The 26,557-nt window shown below is 41.1% G+C and overlaps 2 protein-coding genes across 6 annotated transcripts in view; both read right to left on the bottom strand.

The window, feature by feature from the left end:
* Window positions 1-780: 780 nt before the first annotated feature.
* ttpal (tocopherol (alpha) transfer protein-like) lies at window positions 781-13,260 on the bottom strand. 3 transcript variants are annotated; one of them, XM_039801578.1, is made up of 6 exons: window positions 13,176-13,260; window positions 10,873-11,099; window positions 7,858-8,101; window positions 6,279-6,472; window positions 5,254-5,364; window positions 781-2,000 (listed from the first exon to the last, which is right to left on the bottom strand). In XM_039801578.1, the coding sequence occupies exons 2-6, from the start codon at window positions 11,080-11,082 to the stop codon at window positions 1,722-1,724; spliced, it is 1,038 nt and encodes a 345-aa protein (XP_039657512.1). In that variant the 5' UTR covers window positions 11,083-11,099; window positions 13,176-13,260; the 3' UTR covers window positions 781-1,721. The 3 variants fall into 3 exon arrangements, with proteins under 3 accessions (XP_039657512.1, XP_039657511.1, XP_039657510.1); XM_039801577.1 differs by having other exon boundaries at window positions 13,074-13,182; XM_039801576.1 differs by lacking the exon at window positions 13,176-13,260 and adding an exon at window positions 13,037-13,169.
* Window positions 13,261-15,230: 1,970 nt separating this feature from the next.
* Window positions 15,231-26,557, bottom strand: part of hnf4a (hepatocyte nuclear factor 4, alpha) — a 26,070-nt gene continuing 14,743 nt past the window's right edge. For 2 of the 3 annotated variants that reach the window (XM_039801217.1, XM_039801216.1), the window contains exons 2-10: window positions 24,019-24,193; window positions 23,412-23,506; window positions 22,610-22,716; window positions 21,767-21,922; window positions 19,995-20,082; window positions 19,724-19,876; window positions 18,235-18,471; window positions 16,749-16,871; window positions 15,231-16,234 (exon numbers count right to left, since the gene is read on the bottom strand). In XM_039801217.1, coding sequence (XP_039657151.1) covers window positions 16,092-16,234; window positions 16,749-16,871; window positions 18,235-18,471; window positions 19,724-19,876; window positions 19,995-20,082; window positions 21,767-21,922; window positions 22,610-22,716; window positions 23,412-23,506; window positions 24,019-24,193 — 1,277 coding nt within the window. In that variant the 3' untranslated portion in view covers window positions 15,231-16,091. Of the gene's footprint in view, window positions 16,235-16,748; window positions 16,872-18,234; window positions 18,472-19,723; window positions 19,877-19,994; window positions 20,083-21,766; window positions 21,923-22,609; window positions 22,717-23,411; window positions 23,507-24,018; window positions 24,194-25,875; window positions 26,029-26,557 lie in introns of those variants that run through there. The other variant, XM_039801215.1, reaches the window with a different exon arrangement.

The following is a 26,557-nucleotide window of genomic DNA, read 5'->3' as shown; positions in this document are numbered from 1 at the left end:
GGAAAAGAACAACAGGACGGTTGGATTTAGTAAAACAATAAGGGGACGCGGGACAACAACGGCACAAAGAAGAAAGCGGTTGGGTTTAGGAAACGTGACACGCGGGACCCCCGGTCTCCTGGGTGAAAGTCCTGTGTATGACCCATCCCCCCCCCCACCACCAACATCCCTACGCGGTCATATTACTCGCTACGGCGTAAATTGACACGCAATCGCGAGGTAATGTAAGTCAATGGAGGCCAAACGGCGTTGATAAACACGCTACAAAATGATTATGCGTCTTGATAACGCGCCAAAATATCATACGAATTGGCGTGTCATACATATGCCACTACATGAGATCAGTCTGACATTGTTTTAAGAGGAAAGCACCGCATATTATACCTTTAACGTGCTGGGGTACAAATCCAGATTCCGGGTTCTGTGCAAAAATGTATTTCAAGGTTAGCTAAACTGGGAACATGCTGAAAAAGAAAAATTTGGATGGTGCAACAAGGCACGCCTGCTTGGTTCTTTCCATAGACAGTTAACGAAATGGACAAAGTGACACCGTAGACTTGTAACGGAGACCAGTGAAGGATAATAGAAGCACTTTCCCGGTGCTGGCTGAGCGTTACTGAGCAGCCTCCAACTGAGCTTGACGACGTAGATGTGATGTGAGTAACCTGTCTGAAAGTGTGAAGTCTTCTGGTAGCTGTGCCGAGAGAAATCTCAATCATTCCCAATCTTACAGAGACGGAGAGCGTAGGTATATGTAAGGAGATAACATAGGCACAGGCTAATTATTGCTAACTAAAATGGTAGTTAACATTAGTAATTAAACTTCAACAGCTAATGTAAGTCGAAACTGATGGCTTGTTAGCATCAAAATGGCTCCATAGTAGGTACGCTTTGCGGAGGCTAGCTTACCCCCTTGGTTCTTTTGGCAAATGATTGCAAAGATTTACAATGAATATGTTTACAGCATTTCATCTCTAACTGGGATGTTTTGGGACCGATTAATAAATCGGTAAGAGCAAATGAGGTGTATCCAGCTAATTTAAATAGCTCACCTTACTGTATTCAACTGTGTGAACCGTTAACTTCTCTAATATTGTATGTGGTGTTATATTTCTACAGGGGTGCACCTAAATAAGTTCCTTCCCGGGAATATTTTTGCAAGAGGCACGGCCGATTGAGATTGGTTTAAAGAAATGCAACCAACCCCAGAGCGTTTTTTTTTTTCCTCCTATCCTAGAATGTATGCTCCTGTTGCCAGACCTTCCTCAGCAGTGCTGTGGAGATAGGTCTGGCACAACAACGACAACAAAGATTTTGTCCCCCATCTCTTACATTGGAAGCACATTAGGAAGGGATCCTTTAACGGTCAGTATGGACAAGAGGAATAATTGCATGCTTCAGTGTACATGACCTGACTATTGAAAAAATGTGAACTTATCCTTTAAGTACCAGACATACTGTAACTTCACCGAAGGGCCACAGATAATGGCCAAACATGCACCGGCGCATGTCAGAAGCCTCTTTGCCTGAGCCTGCAGCTGCCTTGGAACCATGACTGAATGCTGGGCTATGTGTAAACTACAGAAGACTAGATCTACCTATAGCATTGCTGCTTAGTTAGTAAAATAAATCATGTAGAATATTGGCAACTTGCCCTGTAAAGTCTACACACGTTTCAAATGAAACAGAAAAATGTCCTCTCAGCGGTGGCCGTGTGTGCATCAGTAACAGTAGTAGAGTTGCGAGGGCAGCCCCCTGAAGGTGTCGTCGTCCTGCCCGCTGGCCTGCTCCCCTTCAAACAGCATGGCGTCTGGAAGCACCACGCCCTCTAGTGGATCCGGCTGGCAGAACTCCACTATGAATTCCTCCTCACAGTTCAGAAGCACTCTGGACCACGCACACGAGTCCAGCTGGGCCGCGATGCCGCCGTACTCCTCGGGCAGAACCGAGCGCGGGATGTTCCGGTGCAGAGAGCGCAGGTCCGAGCCGTGGAGGATGTACTGTGGGAAGAGACAGCACAGAGACGTCATCGGCCTCAACGTCACATTCATTATTCAAATGAGTGGCTATTAGGGCTGCACAATATATATATATATATATATATATATATATATATATACATACATACATACATACATACAGTGCCTTGCGAAAGTATTCGGCCCCCTTGAACTTTTCGACCTTTTGCCACATTTCAGGCCTCAAACATAAAGATATAAAACTGTAATTTTTTGTGAAGAATCAACAACAAGTGGGACACAATCATGAAGTGGAACGAAATTTATTGGATATTTCAAACCTTTTAAACAAATAAAAAACTGAAATATTGGGCGTGCAAAATTATTCAGCCCCCTTAAGTTAATACTTTGTAGCGCCACCTTTTGCTGCGATTACAGCTGTAAGTCGCTTGGGGTATGTCTCTATCAGTTTTGCACATCGAGAGACTGACATTTTTGCCCATTCCTCCTTGCAAAACAGCTCGAGCTCAGTGAGGTTGGATGGAGAGCGTTTGTGAACAGCAGTTTTCAGTTCTTTCCACAGATTCTCGATTGGATTCAGGTCTGGACTTTGACTTGGCCATTCTAACACCTGGATATGTTTATTTGTGAACCATTCCATTGTAGATTTTGCTTTATGTTTTGGATCATTGTCTTGTTGGAAGACAAATCTCCGTCCCAGTCTCAGGTCTTTTGCAGACTCCATCAGGTTTTCTTCCAGAATGGTCCTGTATTTGGCTCCATCCATCTTCCCATCAATTTTAACCATCTTCCCTGTCCCTGCTGAAGAAAAGCAGGCCCAAACCATGATGCTGCCACCACCATGTTTGACAGTGGGGATGGTGTGTTCAGGGTGATGAGCTGTGTTGCTTTTACCGGCCAAACATAACGTTTTTGCATTGTTGCGAAAAAGTTCGATTTTGGTTTCATCTGACCACAGCACCTTCTTCCACATGTTTGGTGTGTCTCCCAGGTGGCTTTTGGCAAACTTTATAACGACACTTTTATGGATATCTTTAAGAAATGGCTTTCTTCTTGCCACTCTTCCATAAAGGCCAGATTTGTGCAGTATACGACTGATTGTTGTCCTATGGACAGAGTCTCCCACCTCAGCTGTAGATCTCTGCAGTTCATCCAGAGTGATCATGGGCCTCTTGGCTGCATCTCTGATCAGTCTTCTCCTTGTATGAGCTGAAAGTTTAGAGGGACGGCCGGGTCTTCGTACATTGGTAGTGGTCTGATACTCCTTCCATTTCAATATTATCGCTTGCACAGTGCTCCTTGGGATGTTTAAAGCTTGGGAAATCTTTTTGTATCCAAATCCGGCTTTAAACTTCTCCACAACAGTATCTCGGACCTGCCTGGTGTGTTCCTTGTTCTTCATGATGCTCTCTGCGCTTTACACGGACCTCTGACACTATCACAGAGCAGGTGCATTTATACGGAGACTTGATTACACACAGCTGGATTCTATTTATCATCATTAGTCATTTAGGTCAACATTGGATCATTCAGAGATCCTCACTGAACTTCTGGAGAGAGTTTGCTGCACTGAAAGTAAAGGGGCTGAATAATTTTGCACGCCCACTTTTTCAGTTTTTTATTTGTTAAAAAAGTTTTAAATAGCCAATGAATTTCGTTCCACTTCATAATTGGGACCCACTTGTTGTTGATTCTTCACAAAAAAATACAGTTTTATATCTTTATGTTTGAGGCCTGAAATGTGGCAAAAGGTCGAAACGTTCAAGGGGGCCGAATACTTTCGCAAGGCACTGTATATATATTTTTTTTTAATCGCCATATCAACTTGCGCAATAAACACATAACGAAAGACTGTCACATATCTCAAAAGACACTCAGAGAAGAGATCTTTTTTTGTTGAGAGAAAAAAAAAAATCAGTGGAAAACTGCAATTTGAAATCTTACGGTCAGTCTTTTTTAAAATGGTGCCATTCAATGTTCAATTTGGAAATTATTTCCTTTCATTTGTTTTAAATTCAAGCAATTTGCTGTATTTTAGCAGAATACTGAAAGCAGAACAAATGCAGAACTGAGTACACTATTCTTTTTTGTTTATTTATTGCAAATAGTATTGTTATCACGATATATAACATTATCGCATATTTTCCTCATAGGGTGCTGTCCTAGTGGCTATGATCAATATTTCATGTCAACTTAAAGATGCGACCCATTTAAACCCACAGAGAATTATCACCCAACTCTGCGGCGTCATCTCAACTCGGCTGAGATTGATGGCTTCTTTTCTGCCCGTCGTTTTGGTTTTACAGCTTCCACAACTTTACTGATTTGGTTTACTCTCGTAGCAAAGTTCTCGGCCGTAGCTGGCAGCTGTTTTTTTAATTGAAAAAAGCTCTAAAAACCAGCTGTACAGCAGCCAGGCACAGTTAGCAGCTAGCTGGTGAACATAAGCATGGTAAGGTGCTCTATGAGAGTGTGTGTCATGGTGGTATTGGACTTATTTGCACTACCGCCATGACACACACTCTTACTGAAAAGACTCCTTCCGATCCATTTCATTTTCCATTCCATCATCACCATTATATCACCCTACAGTTCCTTCCCTTACCATGCATACTGAGTCACAGGGTCAGTCCCTGCCCTGTCACTGCAAGCGTCTCATGCTTACACATCCCTTGGTACATTCATGTGGATTTGTTATTTTATCATCCTGTTTATGATGTATGTGTACGTGTGTGATGTCTTTAAGTTACTGGGACCTTGAATTTCCCCTTGGGGATCATGTATGTATGTATGTACGTACGTATGTGTGTATCTATCTATCTATCTATCTATCTATCTATCTATCTATCTATATTAGCTACACTAATTACCGGACATACATTCATAAGTGTGGTCTAGACCTACTCTATCTGTAAAGTGTCTCGAGATAACTCTTGTTATGATTTGATGCTATAAATAAAATTGAATTGAATTAATGTTGCTCTGAGTGTAAAAAATAAAACGTTTTCCAGATTTACTTCCATATAAGGTGATAACAAGTCAGTGATGTGCTTACAGCTCATTTCCGCTGCCCACATATAAAACCCAGTTACTGCAGGTTTAAATGACCACAAAGGAACCCCCCCGCGCAAGAGATTTCCAAACATACAAGGTTGTTTGGCTCGAGTTCGTTCCCCTGAAAAGAAAATGCTCGGTCTTCTGTTTTGCACACCGTTCCAATTAGTCCTTTGTTTCAAAACAAAAGAGTCGGAGACAATTCGAGCACAATAGTTACCCTCTCTGCCATCTTCTCCTTCAGAAAAGGCTTTATTATGGCGAAGATGCCTTTGAAGATCATGGGCTCGTTTATTATGTTAACGGCCTTGATTCGGATTGGAAAGCCATCCTGTGAATTAGAAGAGAAACTGCATTAAGAACGGTCCCAGCTGGTCCTTGTCAAACATTTCAGATGTGTTTTATGTAAACATTACACACTCTGCGGTCACGGCAAAACTCAACAGCCAGTGCTCAAGTAGCCGCTGGTTGTAAATTAACGGGGTTTTTCCTCATGCGTGTTTAAAGGGATAGTTCGGATTTTTTGAAGTGTGGTTGACTTCTCCATAGTCAGCGTGTTAACAGTCTCGCACTGCCAGAACCTTCCTCCACGGCGCTGCCGAGGAGGGTCTGGCTAGTCCACACAGCATTCTGGGATGGGAGTAAAAACGTGCTCTGGTTTATTGGCATTTCTTTAAACCAATCACAATCGTCACAGAGCCCCGGTGCCGCTTCAAAATAGCCTCGGGAAGGAACTTGTTTTGGTGGAACATGTGTACGTTCAAAAGTTGTTTTAGCCGTGCGACAGAAACCTCAGATTGGACAGATAGTCTAGCTAGCTGTCTGGATTTACCCTGCAGAGATCTGAGGAGCAGTTAACCATAGTCCTCATGAATCCACCGGAGTTTAAAATTACATTACAAGTTCACTGTTCACACAATACAGTAACGTGAGCTATTTAAATTAGCGTGATACATGGTTAAACCTCATTTGCTCTTACCAGTGTATCACCTTGTGTATTTTTCTATAGCAGTTCCCACCAATCGATCCCAAAAAGTCCAAGTTAGAGAGTAAATGGCATAAACATGTTCATTATAAATCTTTACAATCATTCACCGAGAGAACTAAGCAGGCCTGCCTTGTTGCTCCATCCAAATTTTCTTCAAAACTTCCCATTTTCAGCCTCAAATAGTTATTTGCTTGAAATACATTTAATTCTAAACAACATAAACGAGTCATTGGATCACCCGATGTTAGAGTTCTCACCTGGAGGATGCTTACAACTTTTTTGGCGAGGAACGGGCCTGGATTGGAAGCTTGGGACATGCCCACTCCGGTGTAGTCGGCTAGGATCACAATACCATTCACCTGCGTCTCCTCCGGCTGGATCAGCTTCTCCAGAGTCAGATAAATGGCCCTCACATTGTCGACAAATGGATAATCATTTGGTTTCCATTTCCCTGTAAAAGGAGATTGAGTTGAGTAAGCGCACATCATGAGTAAAGCCTGTCCTGGAAGAATTAGTCACACACTATGTACTCAGAGATTTGAAAAAGGACACAGAGTCTGAGGTCTACTGGATAGGACAGCTAAATGGAAAACAGCATTCATAAACTGGTTAGTATGGCTTGTCGACCAATGTCCCTCGCCTTTTTCTCCTATCCCCTTTGGTGTAGCCAGACCTTACTCCACAGCGCTGTGGAGAGAGGTCTGGCAATGCGAGACTATAAAATGGTTAAATCTAGGGCTGTGTATTGGCAAAAATCTGGCGATACGATACGCATCACGATACACGGCTCACGATTCAATATATTGCAATATATTCCGATACTGTGCGTAAGGCGATATATTGGGATTGATTTTACGTGAAAAACTAATATTTAAAAAAAGACATGATGTTCATAAAAGTCAAAGAAGTTTACTTTAGGTAAACAATTCAGTACACAGAAAATCTAATTTGTATATGCTAAGGCCGGTTACACGCTGGACGCGTGGCGTGAGCGTGGCGTCTCTGTTGCGTGTCAGCTGGGTGGATTTTTCTATGTCTTTACACACCAGAAACGTGTCTGACAACGTCTGCAGTATTGACGGCAAAATAGGCTACAGAATATTTCGTTCTGTATTGACAGGTGCAATGTTACAAAATCAATTTTTATTTTTTTTTAATTACATTTATATCTGCATTTATATCAAAACCTAGAGACTTTCAAACATCAACATGTCATTTATTAATATGCATTTGTGTCTAAATGACATATAAACATCTTTTCCTATTCTATTTTGCCTGGAAACGCTTCCAACACGCTCGCGTGTCGCGTGAAAAATAGGCGTCGGTTCTATTTCTAGCAGGCACGCGTTTTCGGCACGGCTCGAGCCGCGCCTGAGCCGCGCCTGAGACGCGCGTGTCACGCAGGCAGTGTGTAAGCTCTAACCTGTTAACATGGGAGCCGAAATATAAACGGACACGCCACGCAGCTGACACGCTCGTGCGACGCGTCCAGTGTGTAACCGGCCTAAAGAAGGCCAAAGTTCAGCCATAGCTACATTGTTAGCTTCTAGCAAAAAGTCAGGCACTGTTAGGCAAGGACACTAGTGGTGCGTCTCAGCATGGCCATCTAGCGGTAAGGGGTTTAAACACAACATAAACGTGAACCACTGTCTTACATGAATATTTTTTACGTAAAAATAAAACGTTAATATTATATTATTTTGCCTTTTTAAAAATCAATACAGTATTGCAAAATAAAATATCACGATACTCAAGTGTATCGATTTTTTCTTACACCCCTAGTTAAATCGTTCTAAAACCGCTGAGCTCTCCCGTGAAGATGAAGAAGTCACCAACCTGGCCGGAGACAGAGGATGTATCTCCCGTTGGGGTCGGGCTGTGGCAGGACTGTGAGAAAGCCCAGGTCCAGGACGTGTTTCACCGTGGACGGCTTCAGGTCCTGGAACACCTCGGGCCAAGCCTTCCGGCCAGCTTGGTAGTTCAGCAGCAGCTGCAGGGCACGGTCGTAGTCAAACTTCCTGGCCCGCAGGAAGCGCAGCAGGAAGGCATCGTCCAGCCGCGTCCTGAGGTTGGGCTGTTCCTAAAGAGTGATGGGGGGGGGAAATATGAGCTCAGCGCAAGGGCTGGGTACTCAATTCACTCCTTCTTAGGCACCGGTGCCTCTTCAGTCAATACCTAAGGAGTAAATCTCATCAGCGTCAGTGAGCCAATCAGCATGCAGCATGCTTCTACCAAGATCTAATAATGTTTGCGATTGTCTGTCTAACGTTACACATCGTAAAGACACGGAGGAAAAACTCTACGTTACACAGAGACGGGGCTCACGTAGTAGGAGCTGGAACATAAATAAAATCATCTGTGCCGTAATCTGTAATACAGTGCAACATGTTTTGATTTATTGTAGAAATTATGAACGCCAACGAAAAGATCTACTCAAAGAATTGCGAGAAATTGGCTTGGAAGAAGTATCTTTAAAAAGTATTTTAGAAGTAGGGTCAAACGGGAGGGGAAAACGTTTTTTTCAAATTTTTAATAGGCTGTATAACAGGCACTAAGGTGCTAGTTCCATAGATGGCAGCAATGCTACTTTTTGGATGCTGGCTGCCGTAAAACCCCAAAGAAGAAGAAGAAGAAGCAGCAGAAGAAATCTGTAATGTTGCTGTTATTTTTTTATAAAAACAATTGGTATCTAAAAAAAAGTATTGTTTAGGAACAGGTACTGAAGTCACGCTATTGGTATCGGTACCAGTATTGGAAATGTTTGAACGATACCCTGCCTGACTCAGTGGATGAAGAGTTGGTAAACATGGTGAAAACAGTCAAATTATTCAAATAAAACACAACGAAATAACGGCAATATTAGTGAGCCGAGTCTGATGATATTCTATATTTTTGTCACTGTCAACAAAGCCCATGGATGGATGGATGGAGAGACAAGAACAATGATTTGATCCTATTGACAAGTATTGTCTGTGCATCTAAAGCCTGATATTAGGCCTGTCGCGATAGTCAATAAATCGAGTTATCGCATGATAAGAAAAAATGAGCTCGATAATTTTTCCGGCCGCGATAATTTCCGTTTGCATGCTTGTTTATTTTCCTCGTTTCTCCCTCTCTCTCTCTACCAAAGAGACTGGAGGACCACTCTCGGTTCCTTAGCGTAACGAGGAGTGAACCCTCTTGTCAGGCGCGTGGTCTTTGTGTGGGCGTGTAGGCTACTCCAGGCGGAGAGAGCGAGAGTTGGAGCAGGGTTTCCTGCGCACTTTGCAGTTAAGGCGCCGTCCAAAAAGAAAGTATATGAGCGGATATCACCCGTGTTACTCGGCGTCCCCGTTTTCTCCCTTTCATTCCAAACCACACAGCTGACAACCTGCAGGTGGAGACTGTGGAGACGGGCTCGGACATACACGCCGCTGTGGACTCGTCAGTCTCGCAAAGCGGTTTCAGGAAAGTGGCTCCATGTGTCCGACAATGCACAGAACATTAACGGTACAAGCCTACAGCTGTCCGCGGACACGGAGTGTGGAAAGTGTGTGTGTGTGTGTCTGTGTCTGTGTGTGTGTGTGTCTGTGTGTGTCGGCCCGCCCCCACGAAGCTCCGACCTGCAGAGGAGTAGAAGCCGCACCTTCGCCAAAATGAAGACTGAAAAACAGAACTATTTTGGTACATTTACTCGCCACGTGGCAGCTAGCCATACATTTAGATTTTATTTTTTTATTATATATTAGTTAAATGTAATATTTAGTGTTAAATAATTGTAAAATGTAGTACAGAGTCTCTAGTCTGAGAACTTACGTGTCACAAACGGCAATTCCACAACTGTAGCCTACATCAGCGTGAAAGACGACATACCAAAGGAGATCAAAGACATATTGTGGATATTTAAAATGTCTTCCAGTTCCAGTGTTAAATATTCTTTAGAAATAAAAGTGTATTGATCTTTGAAAAGGTGTACCTGTAGTAGTAGTAGTAGTAGTAGTAGTAGTAGTAGTAGTAGTATTATTATTATTAGTATTAGGCCTATTATTTGGACATTATCATTATATTAGATGCAAATGGTCTCTCGATGACAATATTATCGTTTATCGCAATAATTTCTGGGACAATTTATCGTCCAGCAAAATTTGTTATCGTGACAGGCCTACCTGATATGTCTTATTCCTCTGGGCCATAGAGCTCTGTTGATGTCCATTAAACACAACAGTGAGCCACAGTTGTATACACTCTTTATTACAGTGAATATGGGCAATGGAGTTTAATTTTATTTGAAATCAATCCCAGACCATCCTGCTGCTGTAAATACTCACTAAAGCAATACGTCTGGGTCTAAAAACAGTCCCCAAAAAAGCACTTCTTTAAGTAACCTTAAGTAATATTTGAACAGAAACTAAAGTGCCCAAGAGTTTTAGAAAGATATTTAGCCTTTTTGTTTTAGGTGTATATTTATGACCCATTTTTAAAGACTCCACAGGCTGGAGAAGTCAGGAAGTATTTGAGGCAAAGTAAAATATTGTTGATTTTGATCTTTTCGTGGGATTTGTTCGCAATAACAAGTATTAAACAGTATTGCAAGCATTAACTTTAAAAAGATCGGTCTCTTCTTTAGACTACACATTGTGATTAACAGTTACCATTTTCATTATCATTTTGATGGTGTATACAGTGTGTAATTATCTTGTACACTGTTGGCTTTTGCAAATCAGCTGCCTTTTCTTCTGTTTATCATATTTCTAAAACTCACAGCTGTACAAGAACATTGCTGGCTTATGAATAAAAAAAAAAAAGTTTTTAAATGTGATCAAAAAACAAGTATACAGATGGCACATAAACAGGAATGAGAGACGGTAATACCTTCAGTATCATGTCTCTCAGTGCTTGGACATCCCGGAGACGCCACTCCGGCTTCTCCTGGAGCTCCTCTCGTGCCTTGTGCACCAGCTCGGGGGTCAGGGTGCAGGAATACATGGGTGGGGGGGGTCCGGGGAACCAGCTGTGCCCTGCAGCTGCTGATGGGTCCAGCGGAGGAGACCGGAGGTCGATGGACTCATGCTCGTTGGCCATGGACGGTCTGGGTGGAGCTGTTAGGGAAAGATCCCCCCCGACGACACACAGAGTCACAGTCATGTTAGCTCCTGGCAGCTTTCACACACAGTGGTGGAAAGTATCTAAGTAAATACTCGAGTAAGTACTTAAAGCTCGCAGGGAGCTCCCCCTACAGCTTCGGAATAGATATTTGGCAACACTGTAAAAACTTGCTCGGTCAGTCTGCCGTTTCCTCTTTCTCTGTTCCTCCAACAATTCTTTCCCAGCTTTCTGCTTCTAAAAGAATTCGTTACATGGCGAGACCTGATATCACGCGATACGTCCTGACGCTGAGGCCGCCGGCTCGCCGGACGAAACTTGCAAGGGTGGTTTTTCCGCTCACAGGCGCTAGGGGGGAGCGAGACGACCACCATTCAACCCGAAAAAAGTCATATAACCATTCCAAAGACGCCGAAGCTGTTCAGTTAAGGTAAATTAAGCTAAAAAAAGACTGCATAGTTCCCCTTTAAAAAGGTGCTCTAAGCTAGGGCTGGGCGATATGGAGAAAATCAGATATCACGATATTCTTGACCAAATACCTCGATATCGATATTGCTGCGATATAACAAAATATCTGCACACTTAGATTTTAGATAAATAATCATCAGTAATGTGGACATAATGTCTAAGTGGGAAAAGGCAAATAATAGAACAGCTAGAACAGTCTGGTAAGTTCAGAAAATGACATCACTTTACTGTAATGCAGCCTTTAAAACCAGGAAAAGACAACACTTATGTCATATCACGATATTACGATATCCAAAATCTAAGACGATATTGAGTCCCACGTCACGATATCGATATAATATTGATATATATATTGCCCAGCCCTACTCTAAGCGATGTTGGGTGACGTCACATCTCGTTGACATTCGAAGTATTGTCAAACAAAACGGAGGCTAGCTCGCCCCTCCCTCCTCCTCTTCATCCCGTCCCCTCCCCCTCCCTTCCACCCACTAACCCCCAGCCCCTACCCACAAATCCTTATTGTCAGTTATTGGCTGGAAGACTGAAAGGCTGTTTTTGTTGGTGTTTGTGGACCCTAGGCTGTCTATAGAGACCGCGTTTGTTCAGTGTGTTCAGGGGACAGGCAGCTCGCAGATAGTGAGGAGATGTTTGCTCTATGTGACAAAAAAAATGTTGTAGCCTAAAAAACGCGTGACATCACTTAGAGCGCCTTTAAGTACAGATTAGGGCCGCACGATAGGAGGAAAGTATGCGATGATGTTGTTGAATATCACGATATATAATATATTTTCTTTTTTTTTTTACAGTAGGATTAGCTGACTCTTTTTTGCTATATACTTTATCTCATGCCATGAATTTGAATTTGGAAAATTTGATTATTTAAATATAAAGATTTTATATATTTATTTATGTATGCATGTATGTGGTATGTTATGTTGATAAATAAATAAATAAAAATGAGTTAAAATGAACACAACCTGAAACACCTACAGCAGTTAAATGCATACACGTGAATGCAGCAGGAATATTAATCCACTAACATGAGATAGAAGACGAAAACACTGACAGAAGACTTTACTGCACAATGATACATACTGTTAGTTAAGTATCGTTTTGAATGCAGAACAATTACTTGTAGAGTATGTCCACAGTATGGTATTAGCAGCCTACGTTTACTTAAGAGTATGTAGAGAATCTGACTTCTTCCACCACTGCACATACATATAGTTTACACCCATTAATAACAGTTTACCCAAAGTGGACAACATATATTGGAATTAAAAGGTTCCCTATCTGAGAAGAGTAGCCTGAGAGTTCCCTACAACAGCATAAACATGCTAACAGTAACGCTAGCTATGTATTTGTTCAGCATTGAGCCTCAGTCGAACCGTAGCTAGTTAATATAACCTGCTACAGTGCAGAAGCGATGCGACAAAACTAGTCAGAATAATGACTGAATACCAACCCGGAGATGCGTTCAACAGTAAACGACTAGGACATACATAAACGCCTTCTTTCAGCATCCATTGGCGAGAGATAAAAAACAAAAAATGTCCGAAAAGACACAGCGACGACCAGAAAAAGTGTCAAAAATCACAACAGACCTGTCGGGGAAATCCTTCTTCCGGGTAGAGAGATGGCGCTCTCTCATTTGTCCATATTGACGCACGAGCGCGGTCGAGTTTAACGTCGTGTTGTTTTGATGGCGATGCTGCGTTCACGAATCCCTCGGAAATGAGCCACCGAACTGAAAGAAAAATGGACCTTGTCATAACAATTGTTTTTTTTCGTGCGCGTTTCGCGAGTTTCTTGATTTTGTTTGTTTGTTTAACTTAAAACAATTCTTCCCAGACGTAATTTTCCTAAAAGACTAACTGACGTGGCAATATTTTACTTGCTACAACAAACACTTCATTCTACGACTCTTGTGTAGAGTCTTTTCGCACAGCTTCCGTGCACTTAAACCTAGCATGGTGCAAACTAACATAATAATAAAAAGTCATACTTGTACACATAACACAGTATTGATCACTGAAATTAGTTTAACGTATTAGGCTTATTAATACGACAGCACATGATGGCATTCCAGAAATAGAGCCTGTGTGTTTTTATAGTAGGCTGCATACTGCATACTGTGTGGAGTTGTAGGCCTATTGCTGCATATTTACATATCTATCTTTGTTCTGTTTTTGATTTGTTTCTAATTAGTTTATTCCAGTCTTGTATAAAGTACTTGAAAACAATACTCACGTAAAAGTACATGTATCTTACCAGAAAATAACGTTGGTAGAAGTTATTGTCACTTTCCAGAATATTACTTGAGTAAAAGTCTTAAAGAACCTGATATTTACTGTCTGTTTAAGTACCAAAAGTAATGTTCTGATAGTAAATGTACTTAAGTATTAGAAGTAAAAGTAAAAGTAAAAAAATCCTTTTGATAATGGCCAAAGGTGTGTAACGTTATCTTCATGTCTTCTGTTACGTTACCGTGGTAAAGGTGGTTTTATATTGGACGTTGGCTGTTCGACACATTCGAAAAATCTATTATGTAGCTTGACCTTTTAACCTATCCATCTCAAAACACATCTGGCGAACTCAGCTAACTGCCCTACACATAACGCAAAGTTTCTTTTTTCCACCCTTTGATTTAAAAAAATATTTAACATATATTTATTTATAAAATCAAAGGGTGGATTTTTTTTTTTAAATAAGCTTTGTGTTACGTGCAGGGCAGTTAGCTGCGTTCGCCAGATGTGTTTTGAGATGGATAGGTCAAAAGGCCAAGCTGCATACTCGATTTTTCGAATGTGTCGAATAGCCAACGTCCAATATAAAACCAACTTTACCAAGGTTGTTACGTTGGAGGCAGAGCCATATATGTCAATGGGCAGAGCTTGCAGAAGGAAATTTTAAATAACCAAGTAAAGTAAAGATACGTAAACATTTTACTTAAGTACATTAAGGAAGTGCAACCCTGATTTACACTTGATGTTCACCAAAGGTTCCTAGATTTTTTTTTTTTGTATGTGGAAAAGATCGCATGTAGCAATTACACTTGAACGGTAGAGGGCAGATTTAGCCTTCATAGTAGGCTACTGCTGTCACTGTAGGATCCATCGTCTCAGGATCTGTCAGGTATAGGCTATGTTTTCTACTTCGAATATAAAAATGAATTCTTAATAATAATACATATAATGTATGCTAATGTATTCATATGTAGGCTACGTTGTTTGTATTTTTGTAAGACCAAAGTAGGCTACTCTGTCTATTCTACCTTTGACTTTCATGTCCGAAGCTTCCACTTGTTTTCTAAATCAAACCTCATAAATCTTAATCGAACAGTCGAGTCTAAATGCAGCACATTGATAACTGCTACGGGTTTATTTCACTGGAATGTGAAATAAATCCTTGAAGTGTCCACCCTCCCTCTCCCTCTCCGAATCAGTGCTGTATCTATAATGATTTTATGGCACTTTATCAGTCTGAGGCAACATTAGGCTATCAGTGAACAAGCAGCACTGCCACGTTGGACCCATTTTCCAACATGTCTGATTTCTTCATGTAGTTGTCAGAGAACGTGCAATCCCATTCACTCCTCAGAAAACCCTTGTCTCATAATCACATATATAGTGTAAAATATGGAAAATGCAATGTAAAAATAAATCTTGAGATTTATTAATTCGATCATGTTCACATTTTAAGGCGAAACATTGCTTGTTTTAGTAAGGCAGTACAGGTTACAGGCCTCATTTATTCCATCAGTTAAACCATGACAACGTACTAAAACAAAATATATAATATATATATATTTTTTAAACCAATACAACACACTACTGGGAAACTTCCTTAGTGTGTCTGCCTGTGACTTTTATAAAGTGGCACCAGAGCTCACTATGTGTAGAAAGATTCATCGGTGTCCATTTTAACACGTTCAATTTGACTACTGCCAATGTGTATTTCTCGTTCAAGTGATTTCCTTTAGCTTCGATAAAATGAGTTCCTGAATGGAAGTTGACAAAACTTTATTACTAATGCAAATAAAATAAAATACTGTGCAATACTAAATACATGACAATGTAAGGCCTCCTGTAACATTCATAAAACACTGACATGATCACGTCACCATGTCTAACATGAGCCTTGCTGCACACACTGACGCCATGCTCAAGGAAGCGATGTTACCCAATAATAAACTACATATATACAACGATGTACGTCTTTCTACTGTACGCGCCGACCGGATATGGCCAACTGGATAGCTTTGATGCTTATAGTTTTGTCTGGCTTTCGCTGAGCTGTAGAGCTCAACTGCAGCTGCATGTGTTAACAAATAGATCCCTGAAGAAAAACATCTGCAAGGGACATAATTGCAATCATATTCTATATATTTAGCAACTTTATTGTTTCAGTCAAGTTAACAGCTTCATTGCTGTTAATGTATAAACTTATATATAAAGACCCTGGTTTAACACAATAAAAAAAAAGAAAGAAAACTGAAGGAAACAGGGTTCAGAGGATTGTTAGATGGCCTCTTGCTTTGTAATAGTAGGCTGAGGGATGGAGGTTGGCTGCTTGGGCACGGTGGCTATGACCCCCTGAGCCAGTTTATAATGTTCTGAGCTGGAGGCAGTAGGCGGAGACGGGATCGGGGTTTCAGGAGTGGCTGAAAAGTAGAACACAAAAGAATAGGAGCGAGTTAGAAACTGCAGCATAAGAAGGTGTATTTTTTTTTTTTACCATTATGTGGTATAACATGTTTTGGGGCACAACACAATTTTCAGATAAAGGAATAAGCACTTTTGTGAAATTTCTCAGAGCATTAAACATGTTTAGAAACAATAACAGAAGTTCTCTTTGACAAAATAAGCCAGATTAGTTCCCGCGGAGAATTTAGAGGATTATTCTGCCAAGCCTTTGCGAGTTTGTTCTTCCAGCTACCAGGCTACCTAACCGCACATGGAGCTGGGTGAGGGAGACTTGACTGTTAATTAAAGTATGTTTGATTGTCAGTTCACTTGGGTTAATTCTTCTGATCACACTGATCGAACTTGGATCGACAAAAACGTCCCAGTTTCCCTACTGTATGTACAGTATGTGCCGGTGGAAAAAACTTAGACAGAGAATTAATATTAGATGCCACAACAGTTTTACTTGACATTTGTGTTTTTGGTCCTTACAGATTTGACAGTTATGGATGGGCGTTGGCATGTTGCTGGTCACTATGATGTTGCTGCTGAGGTGCTCCTGAACCAGGTGAGGGTGCAGGGAGTGAGGTGCGTGTGGAGCCTCATTGGCAGAACCTGAGAGACAAAACACACAGATATACAGTTAGCCTCAATTCACTGCAGCGTGCATATGGGACCACACTAGGAATGCCACAGGGTTCTCTATGTATAGCCCATGTCAAGGCTGCCCGATTTTGTTTTCCCTTTGTTTTGGCCCGCGATGACATTTGACATGCTCAAGCTAATTCTCCTCTTATTTTAAAAGTGCTTTAAAAAATATTTTAAAATCCTAAGCGTTTTGACTACGAAACGTACATTTTGTGCGATTTGTAAGGGAATGTGAAAGCACAGTGCTGGTGAACTTCCACTCTTCATTACAAAGGTGGACGATACAGCTGTTTCTAGGGCTGCTCCCTCTTAGTCGATTAGTCGACTAATCGGTCGTTTTGGTCTTATTCAACTTAGATTTCTTTAGTCCATTAGTCATGTTTTTGGCTTTTTTTCATGCTGAATGACTTATTTCCAAGAAAGGTACGAGCACATCTCTGGTAAACACAAGAATTAAAGTGGTGCTTTTGCGTGACTCTTTGCGGAGAAACTCAGATTTACAGATCTGTCGATTAAATCAACTAATCGATTAGTCGGTACAATTGAATGAGTGTTAGTCGACTAAGAATTTCTTCAATCGAGAACAGCCCTAGCTGTTTCAACTTAGTGTTTCAGTCAGAAAGGTGTCTGCAAATGAATAAAAGACCGAAAGGCAGTGTTATATGGGTTTCCGCAGGGTTTCAAAATCCAAATTTTAGGCCCTTAAATTTGCTGAATTATTGTGTTCTAGGTCTTCAATAATTTTAAACAGGTCTTAATCTTCCTACGTCCATGTAACGCTACCTCTAATGCTTATTTAAAAAAAAAAAAAAAGTATTCCGTGGTGTTGTAGTTCTTTCTTTTGATAGTCCAAATATAATTCGCTGTATATGTACCGATTTGTATTATTGCGTGTCGCTTTTATTCAATTGGAATAAATGTATTTACTTTGCAAGTACTTTTGTGACTCATTTCGTTGTACTTTAATGTCGTGATATAGGTCTTAAATTTCATTCATAAAGGTCTTAAAAATGTCTTAAACAGGTCTTAAAAAGGTCTTAAAAATTCTTAAATTTGACTTATTGAAACTTATTGAAATCCTGGCTATTATTTTGAAATTCGATTTTAGATTTAGAATGTTAATTTCCTAAATATATAAGACATTTTAACGTAATGTCATTTAACATTTATTTTTTAGGCCCGTGGCCTTGCATCCAGATAAATATTTGGCCCTACATTATGAAAGAACTTGGGCGCCTCTGGTCTATATACACATGAAGTGTGTATACTGACCCAAAGCCTCTAAGGTCAGAGGTCATGGTTGGTCACCATTGATGTGAAGGGGGCTCACCTCCGAGAAGCATCTCCTGGAGCAGGTTGTCGATCTTGGCCATGCCGAAGAGTTTGACGAACTGGATCTGTTCGATCATCTGCCAGGTGATGCTCTGCAGCGTGGGCAGCAGCAGCAGCAGCTCCCCGAAGCGGCCCCGCGAGTCGTACTGCCGGTCGTTGATGTAGTCTTCCAGGCTGACCTGGACCTGGTATCGCATCCGCTTGATCTTTCCAGGGTCGCTCAGACCTTTAGCGTCTGTGGGCAAATAAAAGCCAGAGTGGGGGGGAGGGGGTTACAAAGAGTTATTGGGTTGTAACTTTTTTTCTCTGTATGTATGTATTCTTGAAAAAGTAGCTGACACATGGAGGTGTAAAGTAACAAATCACAATTACTAACGTGACTGTAATTGCGTAGTTTTTCTGTGTACTATTCCTTTTTATTTTATTTTTTTTACCTGTAATTTTACTTTTACCTAAGTAGGTTTTGTACTTTTGCTCTGCTACATTTTAAATCACATCCGTTACTGAGAAAGAAAAAAGTACACCAAAAGACTGCGATTTAATTGAATAAGTATAATAAGTATAAAGAAGATATTAAATAAGTATAAATATTAAAAAAAAGTATATCTCCCCCCGCTGTTAAAGGTGCTCTAAGCGTTGTCACGCGTTTTTTAGGCTACAACATTTTTTGTCACATACAGCAAACAGCTTCTCACTATCCGCTAGCTGCCTGTCCCCTGAACACACCGTAACAAAACATGCGGTCTCTGTAGACAGCCACCCGGTGAGCTATCTAGGCATACATTTTAAATGAGCTACTTTTGACTTTTATACCGGTAATTTGACTTGCACTTCACCCTTGTATTGTCTTCCCATCGACCAAAATTGACCTGGTTTAGTTTGCCTGTTTATAAAGCATAAAGCAGCCTGTAAAGTCTCCCCCAGGTCTGTCTTACATCTTCTCCGCCAACTTGATTCCAACTTATATGTTTTACAGTTCTTTGAAATTCATGGTCACTGCACCTCATTTACATGAAATGATGCCTAATTTTTTTTATTGTGACTAATAGTTAAGATTAAAGGAACTTATGTTTATGTATTATCACAGACTTTGACCCTGTTAGAATATGAAAGTAGTGATCATCAATTTTAATTTTAGAGTTGCATGTTCATTTTGGGGAAATTTGGTTGAAAGAAACCCATATTTCTGATATAAAAACTTTGAAAAAGGGGTCAAATTTGGTTATCGGTGTTTTTTGCCACTGGTTATGGTTAGGGTTAGGGTTAAGGTTAAGGTTAGGGTTAGGTGCCTTGAAGGCAGCGGTCGCAGCGCTGCCTGGAAGGAGCAGCTGGGGCAAAAAACACCATTGAGCTCAAATTTGACCCAAGGACAGCATGAGGGTTAAGTAAAAGTTCATCAAAGTAATAGTACTTTGATTTAAGCAGAATATTTGTGTACTTTCTCCACCTCTGCTAACACAATACAAAGTAGGAGTCAGTAATAGTACCTGGGTCAAAGAAAACTATGGCTTTCAAACAGGCGTATTCGTTGTCGTCTATCTGGAGGTCCTGGAAGGGAAGCACCAGCTCATCCAGGATCCGCACCGCTACCCGGCCCAGCTCCAGCTCCGGGCAGTTCCTGGGAATGATGTGGTCATTTCCTGCAGGGGCAAGACATTTTAGGTATTAGTCCAGGATGAGACTGAATGCTTTTTTTTTTGGTAACATAATTGGGCAATATGAGTGGGTTAAAAACACTCCTTCATGGGTGACTTTTACCTAATAAGAGGATGTCTTTGTAAAGCATGGACCTCTTTGCAACGCCGAGCAAGAGTTGTTCCCCAGCATGAGCTCGCAGCAACGCCACCTGCAACACGGTCAGTTCACGGACGGATTAGTGTGATAATACCTCGGCATGGTGGTGGAAGAAGTATTCAGACCCTTTACTTAAGTAGGAGTATGGATACCACACTGTAAAAGTACTCTGTCACGAGTGAAAGTCCTGCATTAAAAATGGTACTTAAGTCAAAGTATGCAAGTATCCTCAGGCATATGTACTTAAAGTAGTAAAAGCAAAAGTACTCAATGCAGAAAAATCCTCACATTTTCGAACATGTAAAGGACCCAACCAGTTGTGTGTTTAATGGTCTGATCGTTTCAGCTGGACTTGTAGGCCCTTATATTGTTGGCTAGTTTATTTTATAATAAAACATCAGATTTTATAAACTACATGTGTTTTGTGTGCAAAAATCTTAACGTGTAAAGTAACTAAGGCGGTCAGATGAATGTAGTGGAGTAAAAAGTACAATATTTTTAATATAGTTTACTATATAATAAAACATCAGATTTTATAAACTACATGTGTTTTTGGGCGTGTAAAGTAACTAGTAACTAAAAGCCGTCAGATGAATGTAGTGGAGTAAAAAGTACAATATTTTTAATATAGTTTACTTTATAATAAAACATCAGATTTTATAAACTACATGTGTTTTTGGGCGTGTAAAGTAACTAGTAACTAAAAGCTGTCAGATGAATGTAGTGGAGTAAAAAGGTACAATATTTCTCTCTGAAATGTAGCGGAGTAGAAGCAGAAAGTGGCATGAAAAGAACAGACTCAAGGAAAGCACAAGTACCTCAACATTTGTACTTAAGTACAGCACTTGAGTAAATGTACTTAGTTACATTCCACCAGTGAAATGTAGTTCTGTATCCCATTCCCCTAGGAAAAAAAAAAAAAAGTCTCTTTTGAAGCTCGCCCTGGCAGAAGACTCCCTCAGTGGTATAACATATAACATCAGCAAATGAGTTACCAAGGCCTGGTGATCACACTGTTAATGATTCAGCTCCTTTTCTTTTTTCTTTTTTTTTTTCCTTTTTTTAAATCAAGAAAGGATATAACTTTAAAAACCAGCTCATCATATTCTAACTCAGGACTTTAAATACATACCCTCTTTTTTTTTTTTTTTTTTTTTAAATCAAAAAAGGATATAACTTTAAAACCAGCTCATCATATTCTAACTCAGGACTTTAAATACATTAACCACTCTTTTTTTTTTTTTTTTTTTCTTTTTTTAAATCAAGAAAGGATATAACTTTAAAACCAGCTCATCATATTCTAACTCAGGACTTTAAATACATTAACCACTCTTTTTTTTTTTTTTTTTTTCCTTTTTTTAAATCAAGAAAGGATATAACTTTAAAACCAGCTCATCATATTCTAGCTCAGGACTTTAAATACATTAACCACTCTTTTTTTTTTTTTTTTTTTTTAAATCAAGAAAGGATATAACTTTAAAACCAGCTCATCATATTCTAGCTCAGGACTTTAAATACATTAACCACTCTGGTCGAAGAGTTTGAGGTTTTAAATTGAATAAACCCTTATTGTATTGAATGCATCTCCTTTTTTTCCCCCCCACTACATCTGTATTTATTTTGGAAGAACGAGTGTATACTTGCGTGCTCCTGCAGCCCCACACTATGGTTTTTTGGGAGCCGACTGGTTGATGAGTGACCAGAGTGTCTATACAGCTATGTACACTGAGCCTTACCTGGTCGTCCAGGGCCAGGTCACAGAAGGCCGGGATGTACTTGGCCCACTCCACCAAAACCAACAGCTGCTGTTTCATGGACTCGCAGACGTCTGTGACGGCGGCGATCTTTTTGGTCCTGATGTCGCCGTTGAGTATAGGAGCCGGGGAGGTGATCTGGAACGTGCAGATGTGGAGTTGAGTTTTTAAATGTATATTTGCATTTTTTTTTTTTTTTTATCTCCGAAAAGCTTTCGGTAGCTGATCTGGGGGTTCCCCGTTCCACGCGGGCCCATATACACATGACCACTTCTGGACCTTCTGAAATGGCGTTTTAAGGAAACGATGATGACGTGTGAATAAATGATGAAATAACAACCCTTCGTGTTGTCTTGGAACTTTAAACATTCAAACTTTTTTCTTTGACTTTTTTTCGTCTTCTTTTTCAACACTTTCGTCGCTTTTTCCCAGATGACGTTGTCACTTTTCCCGACCGTTTTTGTCACTTTTCTTTCAACATTCTTTTATCAATTATTTTCTTCAAATGCTATAAAATTGAACCAACCAAAATTCAATGAAAGTAGTGAACTGATCATTTATTTTACTTGAGCGTAAAATAAAAAATTAAAAAGAGCGTTGTATGGAACCATCCACGTTCTTTTTTTTTTTTTGGACACTTTTGGTTGAAAGAAACCCAAAATTTCTGATATAGAAACTTTTTTGAAAATGGGTCAAATGTGACCCCGAGGACAACAGGAGGGTTCAATGATGTATTAGAGTCATTTCATTTCATGTCCTTGTGATTGTGTTGGTGACCATTCCCAGTTAGATGGGACTCCCTAACGATGACTCAGCAGGTCTTACCTGTCTGGACAGTACGTCTGCCTGGATGAGCGCATTGATGGACGGTAGACTGCTGTCTTCGTAGCTGGATCTCCTGGTGCTGATTCTGTCTCGTTCATTCTGCACAGCTGAAAACACACACACACACACACACACACACAGAGATGTATAGGGTCAGCACTGGTGCTGCAGCTATATTCTTCTATTATTTTTTGGGGGCATTTTGAGGCCTTTATTTCTAGAGGACAGCTGAAGACATGAAAGGAGTGAGAGAGGGGGGAATGACATGCAGCAAAAGGGTCGGAGTCGAAACCCGCGGCCGCTACGTCCAGGAGCAAACCTCTATATGTGGGCGCGCGCTCTACCAGGTGAGCTACCCAGGCGCCCGCTTGCAGCTACACTGAGAAAAATGGGCCAATTTCACGCAGCGCCGTAAATTCGAAAAAACATAAAAACTATGAAAAATGTGGACTTTTCTCCATTACTTTGTTACACAAAGAAGGCAGGGTCATTTAAAAGAAAAATAAGTCTACCCTAGGTTGTCATGTTTATCAGTATATGGCTATTATTGCCTGGAAATGTTTGCTCAGCATAAGCTGGTTAGAGACTTCAGCGCTCCACTGAGTGATCATTAACAAAGTAATACTCTTGTGGGGATTGCAACACACCCATCGAGTCACGTCAATTCAGCGGGGACAGCTCGCACTGCGATAGCGGTTTGCTAATTAGATGGGAAATCTTCTTTTTTCCCCCACAAAAAAACATATTAGACGGAGTTTACAGATTGAGTCAGTGTGCTTGGAAAACATAAAAAGGCTCCTACCTTCTTTCTTCATGCCGGCTCTGAAGCATTTCTTCAGCCTGCAGTATCTGCACTGATTCCGCTTGTCTTTGTCCACGATGCACTGTCTGTTGAACCTGGAGAATGAGGGTCATAATGTTGTTTGTGCTGACGCAGAATCGAAAAAGAAAGTTGAATGAGATTGGTCGATTAATTGATTGCCAGGAAGGTAATTGCCAACAATTATTATTATTTTAAGCAAAAAAAATGCCAATAAAGGGAGGATTTTATGATTTTCTTCATAGTAAAAATGAATATCTTTGGATATTAGACTGTTGGTCAGACTAAACACGGCTTTTGAGGATGTCAATTTGAGCTGTGGGGAATTAATAACAGGCATTTCTCCCTATTGTCTGACATTTTGTAAATAAAATAGATGGATAAATCAAGATATGCAGATTAGTTATAGCCAATTTACTGAGACAAGCAACAAGTTCATGTTTTGTTTGTCTCTCTTTCACTCACACAAAAAAAAAAAATCCACACACAAACATCAGTTGGGAATGGCTCCACTGGCATGTGCAATGCCTTGCTTCAGTGGCACTTCATCGACAGTAGGAGAAACTTTGAGTTGCAGGTCTGTCCTCACCTGCACGAGTACATGTGGTTTTTGCGGACGCTGCGTCTAAAGAAGCCCTTGCAGCCGTCACAGCTGGAGGCCCCGTAGTGTTTGCCGGTGGCTCTGTCTCCACATATGGCACACAGGCTGCCCGCCCCCAGGTGGCCGCTCGCGTTCATGTTGGTGCTTTCAGTCGGCGAGGAGTCTGACACAGAGAGAGAGACAGAGAGAGAGACAGAGAGACAGAGAGAGAGAGAGAGAAAATGGAACAGACTTTATTGTCGTTGCACAAGCTTGTGTACAAGGGAATTTGCCGTGCCGTACCTGAAAGTACTAAAAAAAAGTAATAAATACACAAACAAATACTCTCACACAGAGATCTTCAACAGGGGGGTCTGGGGCCCCCCTTAGAGTTACTTAGAGTTTAATTTTTTTTCAAAAATGAAAATCCAACATATTATTAACATATATAAATTAAAAAAGCCCATTAATGATAGGCTTACTGGCCTATAGGTAAGGTAGTCACTAAGGTAGCCACCCACAGATCCAGTTAATCCTAAGGATTCACATTAAAACAGGATTTATAAAATCATACTAACAATTATTTTAATAGCTTTGTATTCTATGCACTAAACAATTATTTATAAAGGCTTTAGGCAGCCCTGCATGTTATTGTAGCCCCAGTTTAATATGCAACCTAGTTGTATTCAATATAGGTAGTAAGGGGTCCCTGCTCTGTCTCTCTCTCAGTTAAGGGGTCCTCGGCTTAAAAACACTTTGAAGACCCCTGCTCTGACATAGACTCCTGCAGAGTCATCCCAGTCAATACATAAATGTCTCATCAGCTCAGCTGGCTTTTAGTTCATCAGTTTGAGACCCGACACCAGAGCAAGAGTGCTTTTTATAAAAGCTGAATTTAGATGGCATCAAGAAATATTGGTTGATTTAAGAAGGTGTGAATACGGTGATCAGCTCCACTGATCACCGTATTCACTGATCAAACCCAGCTGTCAGGAGAACCTGTAAGGATCTGTCAACCCTGCCTGAGTAGCTCAGGCAGAGTCAACAGAGTGCAATTGATGTCGGCTTGATTGCCTCAGGGAGAAAGAAAAAAAAAAGGCAATCACTGGAGACAGTTTTCTTTTTAGTCACAGTCTCGGAGTCACCAGACCTGGCTCAATCAATCAGGGGAGCGTGTCATGCTGTAGATTAAAGATGTCAGGGCTGACTCATGAGACCTTGCTATAGAGGAGGAACACGTAAAAGCGATGGGAAAGTTGAGCGGTAAGTAATGTCTCCTGTAAAGCTTCCCTTTTCTTGAGTCTCGTTGGGAATTTTAGAACCAGGATCGCAGCCAGACGTCATGGGAGACTGCATATATAAATAAGTTGGGTGTCATTGCGCGCCCGTTTTTTTCTCCACTTTATAGACTCTGTGGGAACAGGCCATTTGTAACGGGAGACGCACGATCCTGATACTCAAACCACTGCTTCATCAGAGGATGAATATCAATCCAGTGCAAAACCAAATGTGACACCCCCCACACACACACACACACACACACACACACACACCCCAATCCCTCCACAAGCTCAAACAGGTTCAAATGGCTTCGACCAAATGGCCTGAGTGCATTGGGGGAATACAGATCGGAGTCTCGTATATCAAGGTCTCTTAATGCGTTACTGGTGCACCCAGTCCAGAGGTGATTAAAAGAAGGAGAAGACCACGGCACGGGATCATCCCTCTGATGCAGATGGACAAATGACCCCCCCTCCCTTTTTATCACTTCGCCGCCACAACTCCCTCCGTCCTCTCCTGACCAACGTTTTAAATCAGTAAAAAGTTTCAAAGTTCAACACCAGAGTTGCATTATATGCGACTCACCTGAGCCCAAGGGGAGCACTTGCATGTTTTCGAACTCCAGCGTGGTGTAGGCCGGGTCCAGAGCCTCGCTGTAGTCTGCCATGTCCATGTCTGCTGCCAGCGCTTTGGACAAACAAATTCTCAACTAACCTGACAGTGGGGCAGAAAGACTTGTCCAAGAAGCTAATGTGCCCCCCCCCCTCCTCCTCCTCCTCCTCCTCCATCTCCTCCTCCTCCTCCTCCTCCTCCTTCCCTTTCCTTTCCCACACCCCAACACACCTCCACTAACCCCCCTCTCAGCCTAGCTCCACCCACTACCAAGGTAGCCACCAGTTGAGTGTGATGGGGACATATACTGGTGTCAGAGAGGAGACCAGTGACTGACAGCGGAGTCTCTAAACGGGGGAGAGGTGGAGTGTCTCTCTCCCCCCCCCTCCCACCCCTCTGGTTGATGGTTAACTAACCCGCTTCACTATTGAATCACACGCTTGTTGTTTTTTTGGAAAAGATAGCTCAACTTTGATGACTTTTGATATCTCTTGGTTCTCTTGCAGTGGTGGAATGTAACTCAGTACATGTACTCAAGTACTGCACTCACGCACAAATGTTGAGGTATACTTGTACTTTACTTGAGTGTCTTCTTTTCATGCCACTTTCTACTTCCACTACATTCATCTGTTACAGCTTTAGTTACTTTACAAAT

The sequence above is a fragment of the Perca fluviatilis genome, chromosome 5 (genome assembly GCF_010015445.1).
Source record: "Perca fluviatilis chromosome 5, GENO_Pfluv_1.0, whole genome shotgun sequence".
In the NCBI taxonomy this organism is placed as follows: Eukaryota; Metazoa; Chordata; class Actinopteri; order Perciformes; family Percidae; genus Perca; species Perca fluviatilis.
Note: the sequence above shows the minus strand (reverse complement) of the source record. Positions and strands in the feature narration are given on the sequence as shown.